This window comes from Sceloporus occidentalis, unplaced genomic scaffold (assembly GCF_023333645.1).
Source record: "Sceloporus occidentalis isolate IW3139 unplaced genomic scaffold, rSceOcc1.0.p SCAF_1, whole genome shotgun sequence".
Classification (NCBI taxonomy): domain Eukaryota; kingdom Metazoa; phylum Chordata; class Lepidosauria; order Squamata; family Phrynosomatidae; genus Sceloporus; species Sceloporus occidentalis.
Window position 1 is genome coordinate 130,721,884 of NW_028316981.1, and position 17,129 is coordinate 130,739,012.

General features: G+C 40.4%; 1 protein-coding gene across 17 annotated transcripts in view; it reads left to right on the forward strand.

Moving 5' to 3' along the window:
* EXOC7 (exocyst complex component 7) overlaps positions 1 to 4,697 on the forward strand; it is a 52,308-nt gene extending 47,611 nt beyond the window's left edge. For 5 of the 17 annotated variants that reach the window (XM_089535466.1, XM_089535495.1, XM_089535476.1 and 2 more), the window contains 5 exons: positions 451 to 546; positions 1,951 to 2,014; positions 2,657 to 2,698; positions 2,823 to 2,956; positions 3,740 to 4,697. In XM_089535466.1, coding sequence (XP_089391592.1) covers positions 451 to 546; positions 1,951 to 2,014; positions 2,657 to 2,698; positions 2,823 to 2,956; positions 3,740 to 3,842 — 439 coding nt within the window. In that variant the 3' untranslated portion in view covers positions 3,843 to 4,697. The remainder of the gene's footprint in view (positions 1 to 450; positions 547 to 1,950; positions 2,015 to 2,656; positions 2,699 to 2,822; positions 2,957 to 3,739) is intronic. The other 12 variants (XM_089535589.1, XM_089535579.1, XM_089535608.1 and 9 more) reach the window with 5 other exon arrangements.
* Positions 4,698 to 17,129: the final 12,432 nt, after the last annotated feature.

Consider the following 17,129-nt stretch of genomic DNA (forward strand, 5'->3'; position numbering starts at 1 on the left):
AGAGAGATGCTAGCTTACAGCTTCAGTCTTGAGGTACATAAGTGGATCTCTTTGAGCCTTAGAAAGCAGTAGGTCAGATGGCCACTTTCTAGGCATTTCTGAGGTTGAAAATGGAGAGAAATTCCACAAAAACAGAGTGAAGAGAAAATGGAAACAAGGGTGGAGACATGTTCCCACAGTTCTGTTGGGTTCTAGAGATACTTGGAGCACCCTATGAACCTCAGTATATCACAGTTATGACTAATCCTCAGCCTACAAAGCAGAGTCCACAAATTTGATTGGCTTCTAGGACAAACTCAAAATTTGTTTCCATTAAAAGTGTAGAACAACTGAACCAGTGCTTTGAATAATGTGAAACCACATCTTGTTCTTTAAACAGAAAGCTTTTTGGTTTTTTGTTTTGCTTTGGAAGCCCATTGATTATTTAGTATTCTGTTTCTTTGCTTTTAGGTCTGAATTAATTCAGTTGGTGGCTGTGACACAGAAGACAGCAGAGCGATCTTACAGAGAACACATTAAGCAGCAGATTTTAACTTACCAACGCAGGTCAGAAGAAACCATCTGATCATTTCTCACCAAATTTTAATGAACATGTGAAGAGGCTTTTACAGCAGAACATGATGAAAAAGGAAGGAGGCATTTGATCCTTCTTGAGAAATGCTCTTTCTCTAAAACAGTTAGTTTTGTTGGTATGATGGATCCCCTTTCTAGGCTAGCCCAATAGTTCCAAACCCTTGGGCTCCTGTAACTAACCTTGCCCTCTTCATGATCCCTCCCTGGATCAGATATTTGAGCCTCAAGATGATCCCTACATGGTCCTAGTGGATGTGTTGTTCTGTGGGATCACTATCGTAAGATTCTATCAAAACATAACATGAACAGTCATACACAGTTCTAAAAGGAATAAACAAGTAGTTTATTAATACATAATTAGATCAAACATTCACCCGGAAGTATTTAATCATTCACAACTCTCCAAAACCTTATTCAGTTCTTCCTCCTGGCTTACTGTTCTATTATAGGTTTTCCTTGTCTCCATGCCATCTTTCCCATGTCTGCCCTCTGATAAAGACAAGCCTCGGTTTTGTGTTCTTTCTCCCCCCCCCCCCCCCAGCCCCTTTTCACTGCATTCCCTGAATGGTGATTGGTTGGCTTCTCCCTTCACAGTTGGATTCTAGGTGATGTGTGTATCTTATTTTGTTTCTACAGCTTACATTCTGTAGTACAGGTTGCCCTTTTTAGAGCCTAGCAAGACAGAATGGGGCAACTTGTGGTCCTCCAGATGTTATTGGAGTGTAGGTCACACCAGCACTAGCTACCCAACTCATGGTATGCTTTTGATCCACTGTTACTTTTTCTGTTGGCTGGAGCTGATGGGAATTGCAGGTCAGCAACAAATGGCAGGCAGCATGGTAACCCATGCTTGGCTTGAGATATTGACAAACAGTAAAGTCTTTTGGTGAAAAGGGAAACAAACAAAAATGTATGGGTTGTGTGCATAAAATATACATAGCTAAGATGCCACCTTTGCATATGAAATCTGGAAATAGGAAGCTGAACTGAAATGTGATCTCCATGTTGCATAACAAGCATGTTTTGAATTCCAACTGTTGGGTTTGCACATCAGATCTTCAGTGTTACCATTGGTTTTAAGGAACAGAAATGGTAAAATCTATCCTTTTTCTTGTTTATGAACCCCTGTTATTGCTGACAGACAGGGAACAGCCTATCAAATAACACAGGCTGTTTAAAGAAGTACATCATTCTATATCCTGCAGGTACAGAGGCAGCAGTGCTTAAAAACTGAAGAGACCAAGAGAGAGTTTGGCCACTTGGATTTCCTGATTTAATTATTGGCACACAGATATTTATTATTTGAAAGTTCGTTTTCATGTGATAACTAATGGAGACCATACTTGCTTTGCTTACCATTCTTCATTTCTTTTTCAGTTGGTTAAAAGTAACAGACTACATCTCAGATAAAAATTTGCCTGTCTTCCAACCTGGCGTCAAGGTGAGAACATTTGTGTTGGGAAATTGTAATGTATATTCATCCCTTCTAAATTAGGTTAGGGCCAAAATACATGTAAATGTGTACATCTTTCAAAAATCTTCAGATGTCATTGTGGATTGTCATGCAAGCAAGATCTGAAATGCAGTACATGGGGGGAGAGCATTGATCCACTCAGTGGTCCTAGTAATCCCCTCCACCCGCTGATGTTGATACTGCCATCACTGGACGCTTCCCCCCCTGTGGCTAATAGCTGTGGTGTGTGTGTTGTTGGACCTCTGTGTTTTGGGAAAGAATCAGGGCACTGTCCACCCATGTACTGTGTTCCAAATCATGCTTGCATGGCAGTCCTCAAGGATGTTGGCTGAATAGGTTTCCCTGGTATGTGGAGCACTATCCTGGGACCAGTTGCTGCTAAATCAGAAATGGGCAACTGTTGCCCTTCAGATGGTTTTTGTCTTTGACTCCCAGCTGCCCTAGCTAGCATAGCTACTGATGAGGGATTCTGTGACTTGGGAGTCCAAAAATCCCTGGAGACTCACTGTCAACTCCTTACCTGAATGGTAAAGAAGCAATTTGAACAGCAATATTATTTGAAGAAAAGACATAAATAGAAGAGCTCCTCTTTTTCTTACTCCTTTACAGTTCAAGGATAAGGAGAGGCAGGTGATCAAGGAACGCTTTAAGGTAAGTAACTGCCAAAGACCAAGCATATGTTCTTTGTTATGGCTTTGTTCCCTTTCTATTCTTGTTTTGCCATGTTATATTCTGCTCCAAGTGTGTGGTTAACTTAATCTTCCCTATGGAAAAGGGTTTTAATGATGGTCTGGAGGAGCTGTGTAAAATCCAGAAAGCTTGGGCTATCCCTGACACAGAACAGAGGGACAAAATCCGGCATGCCCAGAAGACCATTGTGCAAGAGGCCTACGCTGCATTCCTAAAAAGGTGATCATTTGTCCTCATAAAGACCCTCTATCTGTTCAGAAAGAGTGATGGCATGCAGGAAAGGCTTTGAAGGATCTCTCCCTGCATTCCAGTTTCCAACACTATTCCCTTTGTGTGTGCAGTACATTAGTTGGTTACATGTGTCCTTGAAGTGGGTTGAAAAGCAGAATTTGGCACATGAAACTTGTGTGGTTGTAGTTTAGCACATATTACAATCACCCAAAATTTGATGATAAACATAGCCCAGCTGTAAGGACAACCTTTCTAATGATTACAGCAATTGAGTAGATATGGGGACTGAACAAGAATAGATGGTATTCTACTATAGGGCCTGTAGCAAAACACTGCAGTGCAGGGTGATGCTGATCAGCATTTCAGCCACTCAATCCCATCCCTTCATTTTCTTATGGTGTTTCCTGGAGATCCTCTCAGGTCAGAATTCTGTACTTGTTAAGCCTGTTTAGTCATCACTGGACTGTTTTGCACATAGGAAACACACTTGGACTTTTCCCCCTCCTCTCCTGGAGGCTTTTGCTTTGTTTTGTTTTTTGTTCTTCAGCAAACCTAGAGGTTTTCCCCAGTCTGTGAGAACATCTGCTGATGTTTGGCTGCTGCAGTTTTGGTTGCAAAATGACTGGCACTGGAAGCTCTGTGGTTGCTGTTAGTATAAGTGATGGTTGTAATGATGATGTGGCAGCTGTTAAAAACGGAAAGGGCAACTATGTCATGAGAAATTCGATCCATGCTTGTCACAAAAGATTTTCTTTCTTGTTTCCTTGGCAGGTATGGTAATGTACCCTTCACAAAGAACCCTGAGAAATACATTAAATACAGAGTGGAGCAGGTGGGCGAGATGATTGAGAAGCTCTTTGACACATCAGCATGAACTCCCTGCCTGTGTGTTGTTGGTTTCCTAGTCCTCTTTTCCACCCATCTGTGAAAGCTGTGGTTTATGCTTGTATTTATAAACTCATAGAAACACAATGTATGGCTTGTCTGATTTCTTAGATTATTGCAGAGAACTGGATATCCATGTATGTGTATTTCTGAAATAGTAGTTATGTGGTGATCTTTTCTGATTTCCAAGGCACTGTTTCTAACACAATGTTTTCTTTGTACACTTTTAAAAATAGCTTTCAGTTTTTAAGCAGCTGCTAGCTATCTTTCTTTCCCTCTTGTGCTTTTTCCCCTTCTATTCCCTCCCTCCCTTCTTTTATTTTTTCTTTCCCTTTTTTCCCCTACATGTCAAATTGAAATCAATGAGACCAGGTTCAAGAGAGTTAAGCTAAGAGAGCAGTAATTAAAAATTTGCTACGTACCTCGGACTTGCTTTGGCAGGGAAGTAAAGACAGAGTCACCAATTCGGATAATTGTAAAGGGGGATAAATGAATAGAGGATGAGCCTATCCGTGACAGCCAATCATTTGATGTTACCTCTGATATTTTCTAAAGAGATAGCTTTATTAGTCATTCACAGAATAAAAGAAAAAGTAGGAGTGTTGGGAAGAATGATCTTACAGCACGCTTGAGACAAATTTATTTATTTCAGTATGAATTTTGATGCACTGATCGATCAGTATATCTGTAGAAGTGGATTAATATCCATGAGAGCTTTTGCCAGGATAAACCAGTTAGTTTCAAAGGGGCTACTAGACTGCTTGTTTCCATCATGCCATTTTCCTTTCTATACTTCTGATATTAGACGTGGTGTGCCTTTTTATATAAATTGCTGAGAAATGTAAGTGGGACGATACTATCACTGTCTTGTCTTATTTGTAGGCTTCCCATAAGCATCTGGCTGGCCATTGTATCACATGTCAATTCCTGAACCACACACTGATTTTAAAAAAGGAGTTCTATCTTCTTCAAAATCTACCACAGTGTTCCTGTGGTTTCTCTTATAAAGGAATTTCTTCCATGCTTTGTTCAACTCTTTCACATGAATTAAGTATATGGACACTTTCCTGATGTAATATAATTCCCTTACCAAGGAGGACGAGGAAGAGCAGCATGGACAGACATCAGAGACAGAGCAGGGGAGCCTGAGAGTTCCACCAGAGGGAACAGTCGCTGCTAAGCCTCGGAGGAGGCGTGTGGTCATAGTGGGGGACTCCTTGCTGAGGGGTACAGAAGCAGTAATTTGTAGGCCTGACAAGATGTCTCAAGAGGTGTGTTGTCTCCCCGGGGCAAAGATCCGTGATGTGACAGAGAGGCTGACAAGACTGGTGAAGCCTTCTGACCAATACCCCTTTCTTTTGGTCCACATGGGAAGGGATTATGAGGCTTTTGGTAGGAAGCTGAAAGAAATGGATGCATAAGTTGTCATCGCGTCTGTTCTGCCAGTTGAAGGAAGGTCCAGGAAGGGAGAGGAAAATAGCGGATGTGAACAACTGGCTCCGCAGATGGTGCCGCTGACAACGATTTGGATTCTTCGATCATGGGCTGCGGTTCCATGAGGCGGGACTTTTTGCAACGGATGGGTTGCATCTCAAACCAGTTGGAAGAAATGTTTTTGCCAACAGTCTCAAGAATTTGATCAGGAGGGCTTTGAACTGAGTTTCATGGGGGAGGGAGACAATATTAAGGAAGGCGAAAGGGCTGGAGAAAATAGTCAAACTGACACAGAGGAAACAAGACAAATAGTGCAAGGATTCAACAGTGGAAGGCAAAAAAAACTTGCACAGGCAGTTCCAAGAGGACCCATGGTCTGTGATGTCTATACTAATGCACAGAGCATGGGAAATAAACAAGATGAACTCAATCTCCTAGTAAAACAAAGCAAATATGATAAAATAAGCATCACTGAAACCTGGTGGGATGAGTCTCATGATTGGAATGTAGAAATAGAGGGGTATAACTTTTTAAGAGAAATAGGCCAAACAGGAAAGGAGGAGGAATAGCACTATATGTCAGAGATATTTACACCAGTGAAGAGATCCAGGACAATCAATACTGAAAGCCAGGTGGAGAGCATCTGGATAAAAATTAACGGGGAGGGAAACAACAAGGATGTTATGGTGGGAGTCTACTACAGACCCCCAAGTCAGATGGAGGAATTGGATGATGCCTTTCTAGAACAGATGACCATACACTCAGAAAGGAGAGATGTAGTAGCGATGGGTGACTTCAACTATCCTGATATTTGCTGGAATTCAAACTCAGCCAAATCCTCAAGGTCTAGCAAATTCCTCACTTGCCTCAAAGACAATTTCATTGTCCAAAAGGTGGAAGAGGCAACAAGGGGGTCAGCTATTTTAGATCTGATCCTAACCAACAAGGATGACTTGGTTAATGGGGTGAAAGCGGTGGGATCCTTAGGTGGAAGTGACCATGTTCTCTTGGAGTTTGTTATACAGTGGAAAGGAGAAGCCAGGCATAGTCAGACACGCATTCTAGACTTTAGGATTTCAGTAAACTTAGAGAAGTATTGAGGGTGATCCCGTGGTCAGAAATACTAAAAGAGAAGGGAGTTCAGGACGGATGGGAGTTTCTCAAAAGGGAGATACTGACAGCACAATTTAAAACAGTCCCAGTGAGGAAGAAAAATGGGAGGTGTCTCAAGAAACCAGGATGGATAACTAATGAACTTTCAACTGAGCTAAGTTTTAAATGGAATATGTATAAGTAATGGAAAAAGGGGGAAATCACAAAAAAGGAATTCAAAGAAATAGCAGGCATGTGTAGGGGTAAAGTCAGAAAAGCTAAAGTGCAGAATGAACTCAAGCTTGCTAGAGAGGTTTAAAAGAATAAAAAGGGCTTTTTGGATATGTCCGCAGCAAAAGGAAGAAGAAGGAAATGGTAGGGCCACTACGTGGAGAAGATGGCGAAATGCTAACAGGGGACAGAGAAAAGGCAGAATTACTCAACAACTTCTTTGCCTCAGTCTTCTCAAAAAAGGAAAAGGGTGCTCAACCTGAGGATAATGGAGCAGAGGACAGAATAGGGGAATTTCAGCACAGAATAAGTAAAGAGATAGTAGAGGAACACCTTGTTAATCTAAATGAATTTAAGTCTCCAGGACCAGATGAACTCCATCCAAGGGTATTAAAAGAACTGGCAAATGTAATATCAGAGCCATTGGCAATAATCTTTGAAAACTCTTGGAGAACAGGAGAAGTCCCCGCAGACTGGAGGAGGGCAAATGTTGTTCCCATCTTCAAAAAGGGGAAAAAAGAGGATCCCAACAATTATTGTCCAGTTATTCTGACATCTATACCAGGAAAGATTCTAGAGCAGATCATTAAACAGAGAGTCTGTGAACATCTAGATGGCAATTCCATAATCATAAAAACTCAACATGGGTTTGAGAGAAACAAGTCATGCCAGACAAATCTTATCTCTTTCTTTGATAAAATTACCAGCTTGGTAGATGAAGGGAATGCTGTGGATATAATATATCTTGATTTCAGTAAGGCCTTTGACAAGGTTTCCCATAACATTCTTCCAAACAAGCTAGTGAAATGTGGGCTAGACAACATAACTGTTACATGGATTTATAATTGATTGACCGGCCGAATGGGGCCAGTGCTGTGATCAATGACTTGGATGACAGAATTGGGGGTATACTTATCAAATGTGTAGATGACACCAAATTAGCAGGAATAGCTAATACTCCAGAGGACAGGATCAAAATTCAAAATGACCTGAATAGACTAGAAAGCTGGGCCACAGCTAACAAAATGAAATTCAACAGGGAGAAATGTAAGGTACTGCACTTAGGGCAGAAAAATCAAATGCACAGATATAGGATGGGGGACACCTGGCTGAATGAAACTACATGTGAAAGGGATCTGGGAGTCCAAGTGGACCACAAGTTGAATATGAGTCAACAGTGTGATGTGGCAGCTAAAAAGGCCAATGCAATTTTAGGCTGCATCAATAAAAGTATAGTGTCTAGATCAAGAGAAGTAATAGTGCCACTGTATTCTGCTTTGGTCAGGCCCCACCTGGAATATTGTGTCCAGTTCTGGGCACCACAATTCAGAAAGGACATTGAGAAACTGGAGGGTGTCCAAAGGAGAGCGAATAAAATGGTGAAGGGTCTGGAAACCATGTCTTCTGAGGAATGACTTAGGGAGTTGGGGATGTTTAGCCTAGAGAAGAGTAGAAGTGATATGATAGCCCTGTTTAAATACTTGAAGGGATGTCATATTGAGGAGGGAGCAAGCTTGTTTTCTGCTGCTCCAGAGAACAGGGCCTGGAGCAATGGATGCAAGCTGCAGGAAAAAAGATTCCACCTCAACATTAGGAGAAACTTCCTGACAGTAAAGGCTGTTCGACAGTGGAATACACTCCCTCGGAGTGTAGTGGAGTCTCCTCCTTTGGAAGTCTTTAAGCATAGGCTGGATGGCCATCTGTCGGGGACGCTTTGATTGAGAGTTCCTGCATGGCAGGGGGTTGGACTGGATGGCCCTTGCAGTCTCTTCCAACTCTACGATTCTATGATTCTAAATGTGTGCACATATTCTGTCTTGACTGGTGCTAGTGGAGGAACCAAGTCACTCCTATTTTTCCCTGTGGGGGGGGGGGCAGGTTTGTTATGGGCTTAGCTCAAAGAATTGTGTAGCACATCAGAAATTGTCTGAAAAATGCCCTATGTAGACATGACAGGAAATGTATTCAAGCATTTCTAGAAGGAAAGTATAGCAATCAATTTTGCAATCTATATATAGACTTTCTCCTCAATTACTTGTTCCATTAGTAATTTACCAGTGGGACATTCAAGTGGTATTTCTTTGAAAGCTTTCCTTTTTGAGTAACTGAAGATATGAAACAACAGTTAAGTGTTACTGTTTTAACAACATTGTCGAAGGTTTGAAAAGGCCCAAATGCATTTTCTATACATGTTGAGTGTTTTCACTGGAAATATATATCTTCAAATGTCAACTATGGGCAGAAGAAGTGTATTGTACTGGTCCTTTTAAACTGATGAGTTATCTAATGCATTGCTTGTAGAAAAACAGAAGGCCTGGCAAGCAATTTCTCTAAGTGTCATGAAGAGCATGAATGCCACCAAAGTTTGGAGGGGTTTAGCAAGACTCAGGTTTTCTTAATGAACATTTAGGACAGTTTTTCAAGAACGACAGACAGCACCCTCTCAATTTAAAATAAATTTGTGGAAAGAAATCAGAAAGGGAGGCTCATCGGCCAGGTATCAGGTAAGTTACACTGGCTTGTATTCCACCTGGGACTCTCCCTAGCTGAATTCCCACAGCTCAGAAAACATAATTAGCCTTTCCTTGACTAATAATCATGATCACAGGACAATTCCAAGAGGAAATCAGCCTAGAAAGTCTTGTTGCTACAGTGAACATTTCTTGTGTGATTTTATTACTACTCTTGTCTTCAATCTTTTTAAAGATTTTTTTTATTCTTAAGGCAAGCTTGCCTTTCTTTTCTACTGCTTCCACTATTTTTTATTCTTATTATTACTTTTATCCTATTGGCATATTTGTTTCCCCCAAGGGCCTGATTGGGCTCTGTTCAAACACTGAGGGGTCATCACTTAATTTCTCAACAGTGGATGACTTGCAGCTGAAGGCAAGCACAAATTCCACTGGGGCAGGACAGGTGACGGGAATTCTTTTTGTGGTGCTTGATCCTCCTGGTTCACTCATCTGTGCAATTTGATGCTGCAGTCAGCAAGAGATGAACCTGCATCTGTGCATCAGGTCTCATATTTTGTTCATATAATTAATGTTTGGTATATTTCCAGCTTTCCACCTGAATGTGTCCTATACCTGTCTGTTACACTCATTCTTTGCTCTAGCTAGCTAATGAGTTGTGTCTGTTGAGCTCCCACCTCCGCACCCCCAATATGTGAATGAAGATAAAATTTATTCCTTCAGTCCACCTGACTCTTCTGTCATAGCATCACTGAGAGGCACCACCTGCTCTCCTTCCTTCCTCTTCTTCTAGTGTTCTGGGTATTCTATGCTATCCTTCTTTAAGAAAAAACCAGTCTGGTAGATGAAGCAAAGGAAGAATATACAACATATTAACCCAGCTGTAATTGGACAGTTGTGAGCTTTGGAATATATATAAATCACTTCTGTTTATTGGGGCTGGTGTAGTATTTGATCTCCCCAAGGAGAATAACTTCCTCTACTCTTTTGCCAAGCAAATACTTGACTAGTTCAGAAATATGCCCCTTTCTAGTGCTGTTGTCTACTATGATATGTAAGAATAAAGGGATGAACGTTTAGAAACAAATCCAAATCATCTCAGAGTAAACCCATTGAATTAGTGGGATTTATATAGTTACTGATTTACTCAATGTCTACTGGTTGCATTAGTCTACTCTGGTTGGGGCTAACAACTGGATTTAGTCTTAGATTAGCTAACCTACCATGCCCTTTGCCTCATTCCTAGAGTATAACCTCAGTTTAATTGTCATATTCCTAGTGATCACAGGAGTGGGGCAGTTCTTATAGATACAGGCAAATATGTAGGATGCAGTCACTTGGAAAGATCCTTTGATTACTCCTTGTCAGCTATCTTTATTTGTTGTATGTATACACCAGGTTCCTTCAGAAAATTATTCAGATAATTTATTGTTTGAAAACAAAAATAAAAACATAATCCATGCACAACAGAAAAATAACATCATCAAGCTAAATATAAAATACCATAAACAATATCGCCACTAATCACCAAATGCTCCACATTATAGAAAATATTTTCAGCTGATAGCAACATTTAAAAAAAGGAGAAACACCTCCCAGAAACTTCTTGCTCCCTGTAAGCTATGAATTGTGCAATGTCCTCCCATTTAGGAGTGGTGATGCTGCATCAAAAACATCAGAGGCTTTTTCCCATCTACTCTTCCTTTTTTCACTTTCATTGGCTCAGAGCATGAGCTGAAGATACACACGAGGCAGCTTTGTTGCTGAAACCAAGCAGAGCTGTTGTATAAATGCCTAACCTCAGCAGAGTATGGAGCAAGATTACATCTGGCTCCATTATCTTCCTTTTTCACCATTTGATTCCATCTAAATGGTCTTCTCCAGGAGGTTTCCCGGGGTCACATGTCCAAAAGAGCCAGAGGGCTGGAATTAGGCAATGGAACAGAATGAGCAACCCTAGGTAGAGGAAGAAGAAGAGTCTGTCCAAAGCAGCAGAAGTTCCATTTGGGTGTGATGGCTCTTCATTTGTGCCACAGTCTGCTGGGTAAAGGAAAAAGATGTGAAAAGTGAATTCTTTAGTTTGCAAACTACTTTGGACAAAAGTGTCAGAAAAATGCAACAGAAACTTCAAAAATGGGTTTAGCTGATCGCTTTTCACACATGCAGAAAGCAAGCAAACAGAATATGAAATCCAACCCAGTTATAGAGCAGAGGTAATACTGAATGACCATGAGAGAATATGCATCTGCTGTGTGATAAAGTCAGTTAAAACTGTATTTGTCAATAAGTTCTCAGTTATAGTACTTCTTTAAGCATAAATGTTTGGTCCCAGATGCTGCTGCAATGGGGGTGGAGGTGGGGAAGCAATTGGATTTACAAAATTCTGAGTGCAGGAATTCTCTTTTTCTTTGTAGTTCAGGTGCTTCTTGGGCAGTGGGCAGGACTGAAATAAAGATCCTGTGCCTTAAAACATCAAGACATAGCCTGGAGTGAGTGGGTGGTCCTGCTAGCAACTAATTATAATGTAATAATAATATAATTTATTTATATCCCACCTTTTCCCAAAGGAATCAAAGCGGGTTACAAAATAAAACAATAAAATACAATAGCATAAAATATACAGTTAAAAAGAATCCCATACCGTAACCCCCATCCCAATCATAAAATAATTATAATGTGAAGTCGAAGACTTTCATGGCCAGTGTCCATAGTTTTCTGTGGTTTTCTGGGCTATGTGGCCACATTCTGGAAGAATTTATTCCTAATGTTTCGCCTGCATCTGTGGCTGCCCTCTTCAGAGAGTGGTGGCATGGAAGTGTGTAGGGTATATATACTTGTGTGATCCTTCCAGAATATGGCTACATAAATTCTTCCAGAATGTGGCCACATAGCCTGGAAAACCCACAGAAAATTAATTGTAAGTTACTGTCATCCCGTTCTTTAAGCCAAGGTCTTATGACATACAATAAAAATCATAAATGACAACAGTAAAAATGAATTGAACTGAATAACAACAATTGTTTTTTAAAACAGCAGCCAAGAACAGTCCAAGCCTTTAAAAAAGAGGGTCAAGACTTCAGGTTTTAAAAAACCAAAACGCTCTTTGATACTAGGCCACTTTATTGACATACAGCTTTTGGCATCAAGGTTTTGCGTTACTGAACTAAAAGGTGGCTTACTTGTCTTTGGCGCGGTATAGAGCGCCAGGAAGAAGCGGCTGGGAGCCGCCTCTCTTTTCTGCTTAGCAACTAAATTGTTGCAGCGTGGCTATGCCAAAAAAGGACTGCTAAAAAGCAGCTTATTTTTGTGCTGTCGCAAACAGGTGGCAGCGGCGCAAGCACATCACTGCTACGCGGCTCCATCTGGAGGCCGTGCAGCAGTGATGTCATAGCTATGCGCGCTGTCTATTTGGTGCCACGCAGCGAGTTTGTTATCGTCACGTGCGAGGGGCGAGGGGAATGTGGGCGGGGCACCCCCCGCCCATGACGGGGGTGTCCTTCGGGGCCTGTCTGTACCCGGCCTTAAGTTCCTGTTCACTCACCTCCTTTCCCAGGATCCTTTGTATCTTCAGCACAACAGCTTTTGTTGTCAGTTACCTTGGCCTTTCTACCTCGTAATCTCCAGTTCTGCCACAGAAAGAGGTTGTCCACAACCAACTTTGTCACCAAAATGGTCTCAATTGTGCTTATGAATAGTAATACCAGGAGACCAGTGTAATAAATACCTAGAGATTGGAAGAAGGATCAAAGCAACTCCATTATTATTAAGCAGTTTGTGCTCTATAATATATAGTTCCATATATTCTGTTTCTTGATGCCATTATAGCATGTGTTTCTTCATCCCATGTAATTAGCTATCAATATTATAAAGAGCAAAGAACTGAGTGCAAGGTTGCAGCATTGTTTTGTTGTTGTTGTTGTTTTTGTTTTTGTTTTTTTGCAATACTCTTGTGTTGCTTGTAACATGAGTCTGCCTCAGTTTTACCATTTTTTGGGGGCGGTGGAAACCCGAATGTGTCCAACTTACTGAGCAGAGCGTTGCAAGATGATGAACCAGGTAGTGATCCAACCACAGAGGAGTGGAACACCAAGTATGCCAGCAACAGGGTGACCATGTATGCCAGTCTGTCTCGCAGGGGGACAAAGAAGCCACAGATGTCGGCTACAACAAGTGCAATGCTTGGTACAACGACAGAAAGGATGGTTCGTATCCCTGTGTTTTCTAAATTTATCTGGAAGAGAGACCACAGGAAAGAGTATGTGAATGTCTGTTTTATCAAAAGTATGTGTTAGGCATTGGTCAGACACATTACCTTAAGAGATTCTTTAATCAGACTCTCGATTAGAAAGCTGTTGCATTTGCCACCCTTTTAAAGGCAGTATTGTCAAGGACAAATAGCTCAAAATAGAGTTAGCAAGGTCAAACAAAATGAAAATGCTTTTTTTCAAAACTCAAGGGAACAAATGGCTCATTATGTCAGTGTCAACACTAATGAAAAAAGAAGCAAAGTCATAAAAGTCGGCATCAGCTCCAACTGTACTATTACAGCTAATATTTTTGTTGTGAAAATAGGATTCTGGGGAGCCTTATAAAGACCGTAATAGCATACTTTTTGCATTCAGCATTTCTGGGCTGCTCTTTTAGTGCTGTTCTTCCTTACAGCTTGATCCCAGCTAACCAGAATCACAAGGTGACCAGTGATAAAGTGCCATATAGCTAATCGGATTGAACGTTGCAACAGTATCACTGAGAGGTCTATGTAGACAGTTCAGAGTGAGGGTGAAGCTTCCTGTATCTCACTGACTTCAGTTTGGATAGATTGCGGGTGGGATGCCACTGTTGTCTTATTTCAGGGGAGGGCAAAATGTGACCCCTTCATATGTTGTTGGGCTGGATGTTCCGGCAACATTAACTGAAATAGCCAATGGTGAGGGGTGCAAGGATTTGTCTTCTGGCAACCTCTGGAAGGCTACACTTTGTCCACTCTGTTCTGGTTGTCGCAATCATCTTCTAGACACAACCCAGACAAAATGGTAGGTGAGGGAAGTGCAGCTACTATTGTGGTGCTGGTGCCAGCTAGGGAAAATCGATAAAAGTTTGTTTTTGTTCAGCACTAGGGATGGAAATACTATTCTCTATTTGTTTCCTGGTTGAAGAATAGATCTTCCAGCTGTTGGGAACCTCTATTAGTAAGAATAATAGAGCAATAAGAATTTTGCACAATTTTTATCCCACTATTCAAGGGTCCCCAAGTGTTCTGGAAGACTATTCTGCACAGACCCCATCCTCTTTTGATTTCCAAAGACATGTGTCTCTCTGTACAGAAAAAAACCTATATTCTGATTAAGAGATTAATATGGCGACAAAACAACACAGGGATATTTGTTTTCTCCCACAGCAGGGAGTGGCAAAATGTCAAAGATTTAACATTACTATTTGGCACCTCTTAAAACTACCACAAGAGTGTGGGAGCTACATTTTCCCCTGGTTTCAAGCTGGACCACCAAGTCAGGAGGCTAATTTCAGTTCGGTCCTATACTTCATTTGCTTACTTGATAGGGTGCCTTTCTCCCAGCATGGGACCTAATGCGGTTTACATATGACTGGCAAGATTGATAACAAAGGAGATGGCAAAATGAATATGACATCCAACTCTATCTCTCCTTCCCACCGAACTCTAACAAACCTGTTTCAGGGCTAAACCAGTATTTGTTGTTAGTAATGGAGTGGATAAGAGCAAACAAATTGAGATGTAATCCAGACAAGACAGAGATGCTCTGGTCAGTTGGAAGGCAGATCAGGGAAGGGATTCAGCTTGTGCTGGGTGGGGTTTCACTCCCATTGAAATCTCAGTTTTGCAGCTGGCGCTTGCTACTGGACTAAGCCTGGATGCCCAGGTTTTGGATGTGACCAGGAGTGCATTCAAACTAGTGAGCCCACTGCTCTCATTCCTTCATATGTCAAACTGGCTGAGGTGACATATACCTAGATTACATCCTGCTTGGATTACTGTAATGTACTTATGTGGGCCTACCTTCAAAAACTTTGGTGGATCCAAAATGCTGAGGCCAGATTGCTGACTGGCACTGGTTACATGGAACATGTTAAAACAGCTTCACTGGTTACCAATCCATTTCCAGGCAGAATTCAAACGCTATGATCTTCAACACTCTACACAGCATCTGAGCCAGGCTGAGTTTAAAGATCTTTCAGGAAGGGCTTTCTCTCAATCCTACCACTGTTACAGACTGTAGTTTATCTTTTAATCATGTCTTAAATGTATGTCAAAGTGTTTTAACTACACAGTTTTAAATAGAATTCACTCTTGTTTTAAAAACATTTGTAAATATAATTTTAAATGGACTACATTTTTTTAAAAAAAAATGGTAAGCTTATTTGAGTCCATTGCTGGGAGAAAGGCAGTGTAGAAATTTAATAAATAATACAATGGCCAGGATGTGAATCAAAGTTCGATTGATGTGTTTTTCTGCCATCAATGGAACATAAGAAAGCCACACTTTCTCAACCTCAGCTTTCCAGCTGAAAATTTATCTATTTTACATCCCTCATCAAACATTCACTTTGCCCCCTTCTAGTTAAGCAGGGCTTTAAAACATGCAGAGAGTGGATGGATCAGCCAGGAGGGTAAGGCCCAGCAGAGAAGCTATTGACACTTGTCAGAGATACAGACCATCTCCTTACCTTCACTACAAAATAAGGCTGTGCCATGTTCCTTGGGCTTGTGATGTTCACATCCTTGACAAGGTATTCTCGCTTTATATTCAGAATTTTATTTTGAACAGAAACCTTGAATTCTATTTCACTGACTGGAAAGAGTAATTTAAAAACAGAAAAAGAGAGAGAGAAAGGTAATTGAGTTATTTCAGCAAAAAGCAATTGTACATGTGCCATCAGTTAGCTACCACTCTTCTGTGGAAAGAATTACATATGAAACTTGACAGGCTATTGAGGTAAAGAGATAAAGACCAGCTTCCTCCCTAAATATTCACAAATTTTAATTTATTGACAGAGTCATAAACAAAAACTGTGGCTTCTTGGCATCTTGTATATCTTAATACACAAATCTTCACAACTACACATATAACAAAAGATACCACCTCAGAAAAGCTTTTGTCTCTTAAAGAAAATAAAGAAAGAAATTCAATAATTAAACTCAAAGTAGACTCAAAAGAATATGTACAACAAAAGGATTTGAAAGAAGTCACAGCAAAATATTTTGAAACTCTTTTTCAAGTAGAAATAGATAACGATAAGAGAAATAAATTAATAATGGAATACTTAAATAAAGATAAGATCCCCCTAATTCCGACTGAACATCTTGAAGAATTAAATACCAAACTTACAATACAAGAAATCGATACAGCGATAAATAATTTAAAAGATAATAAGGCCCCAGGTCCAGATGGACTCTCAGCTAAATATTATAAAGTATTTAAAATTTTTTTACTAATCCCACTGTATAAAACTTTTCAAGAAATAACACTAGGAAAATACCCTACATCTTGGGAACAATCACTAACTACACTAATATTAAAAGAAGAAAAAGACCCCTCGCTATTAAATAATTACCGCCCCATTGCTTTGTTAAATCTGGATTATAAAATATTTACCTCTATTCTAGCAAACCGATTGAAAAAAATATTGAATAAATGGACTGAAGAAGATCAAACAGGCTTTTTACCCGGAAGGTACTTGAAAAACAATATTAGAACTGTAGTAAATATACTCGACTTCTGTGATAAAAATGTTAATTAAAAAATTGATATGTTCTTCCTAGATATAGAAAAAGCTTTCGACAAGGTCCACTGGGATTTTATGGAAGAGGTACTTAAAACATGTGGAATTACGGGGACTTATTTCAACTGGATTAACATGATATATAATAAACAAAGCTCCTAGGCAATTATAAATGGTGAAAGAACCAGACAGTACAACATCTGCAGAGGTACAAGACAAGGTTGTCCCCTCTCCCCACTATTATTCTTAATGGTTATGGAAATTCTTAACAGGAAAATAAGGAATAATCT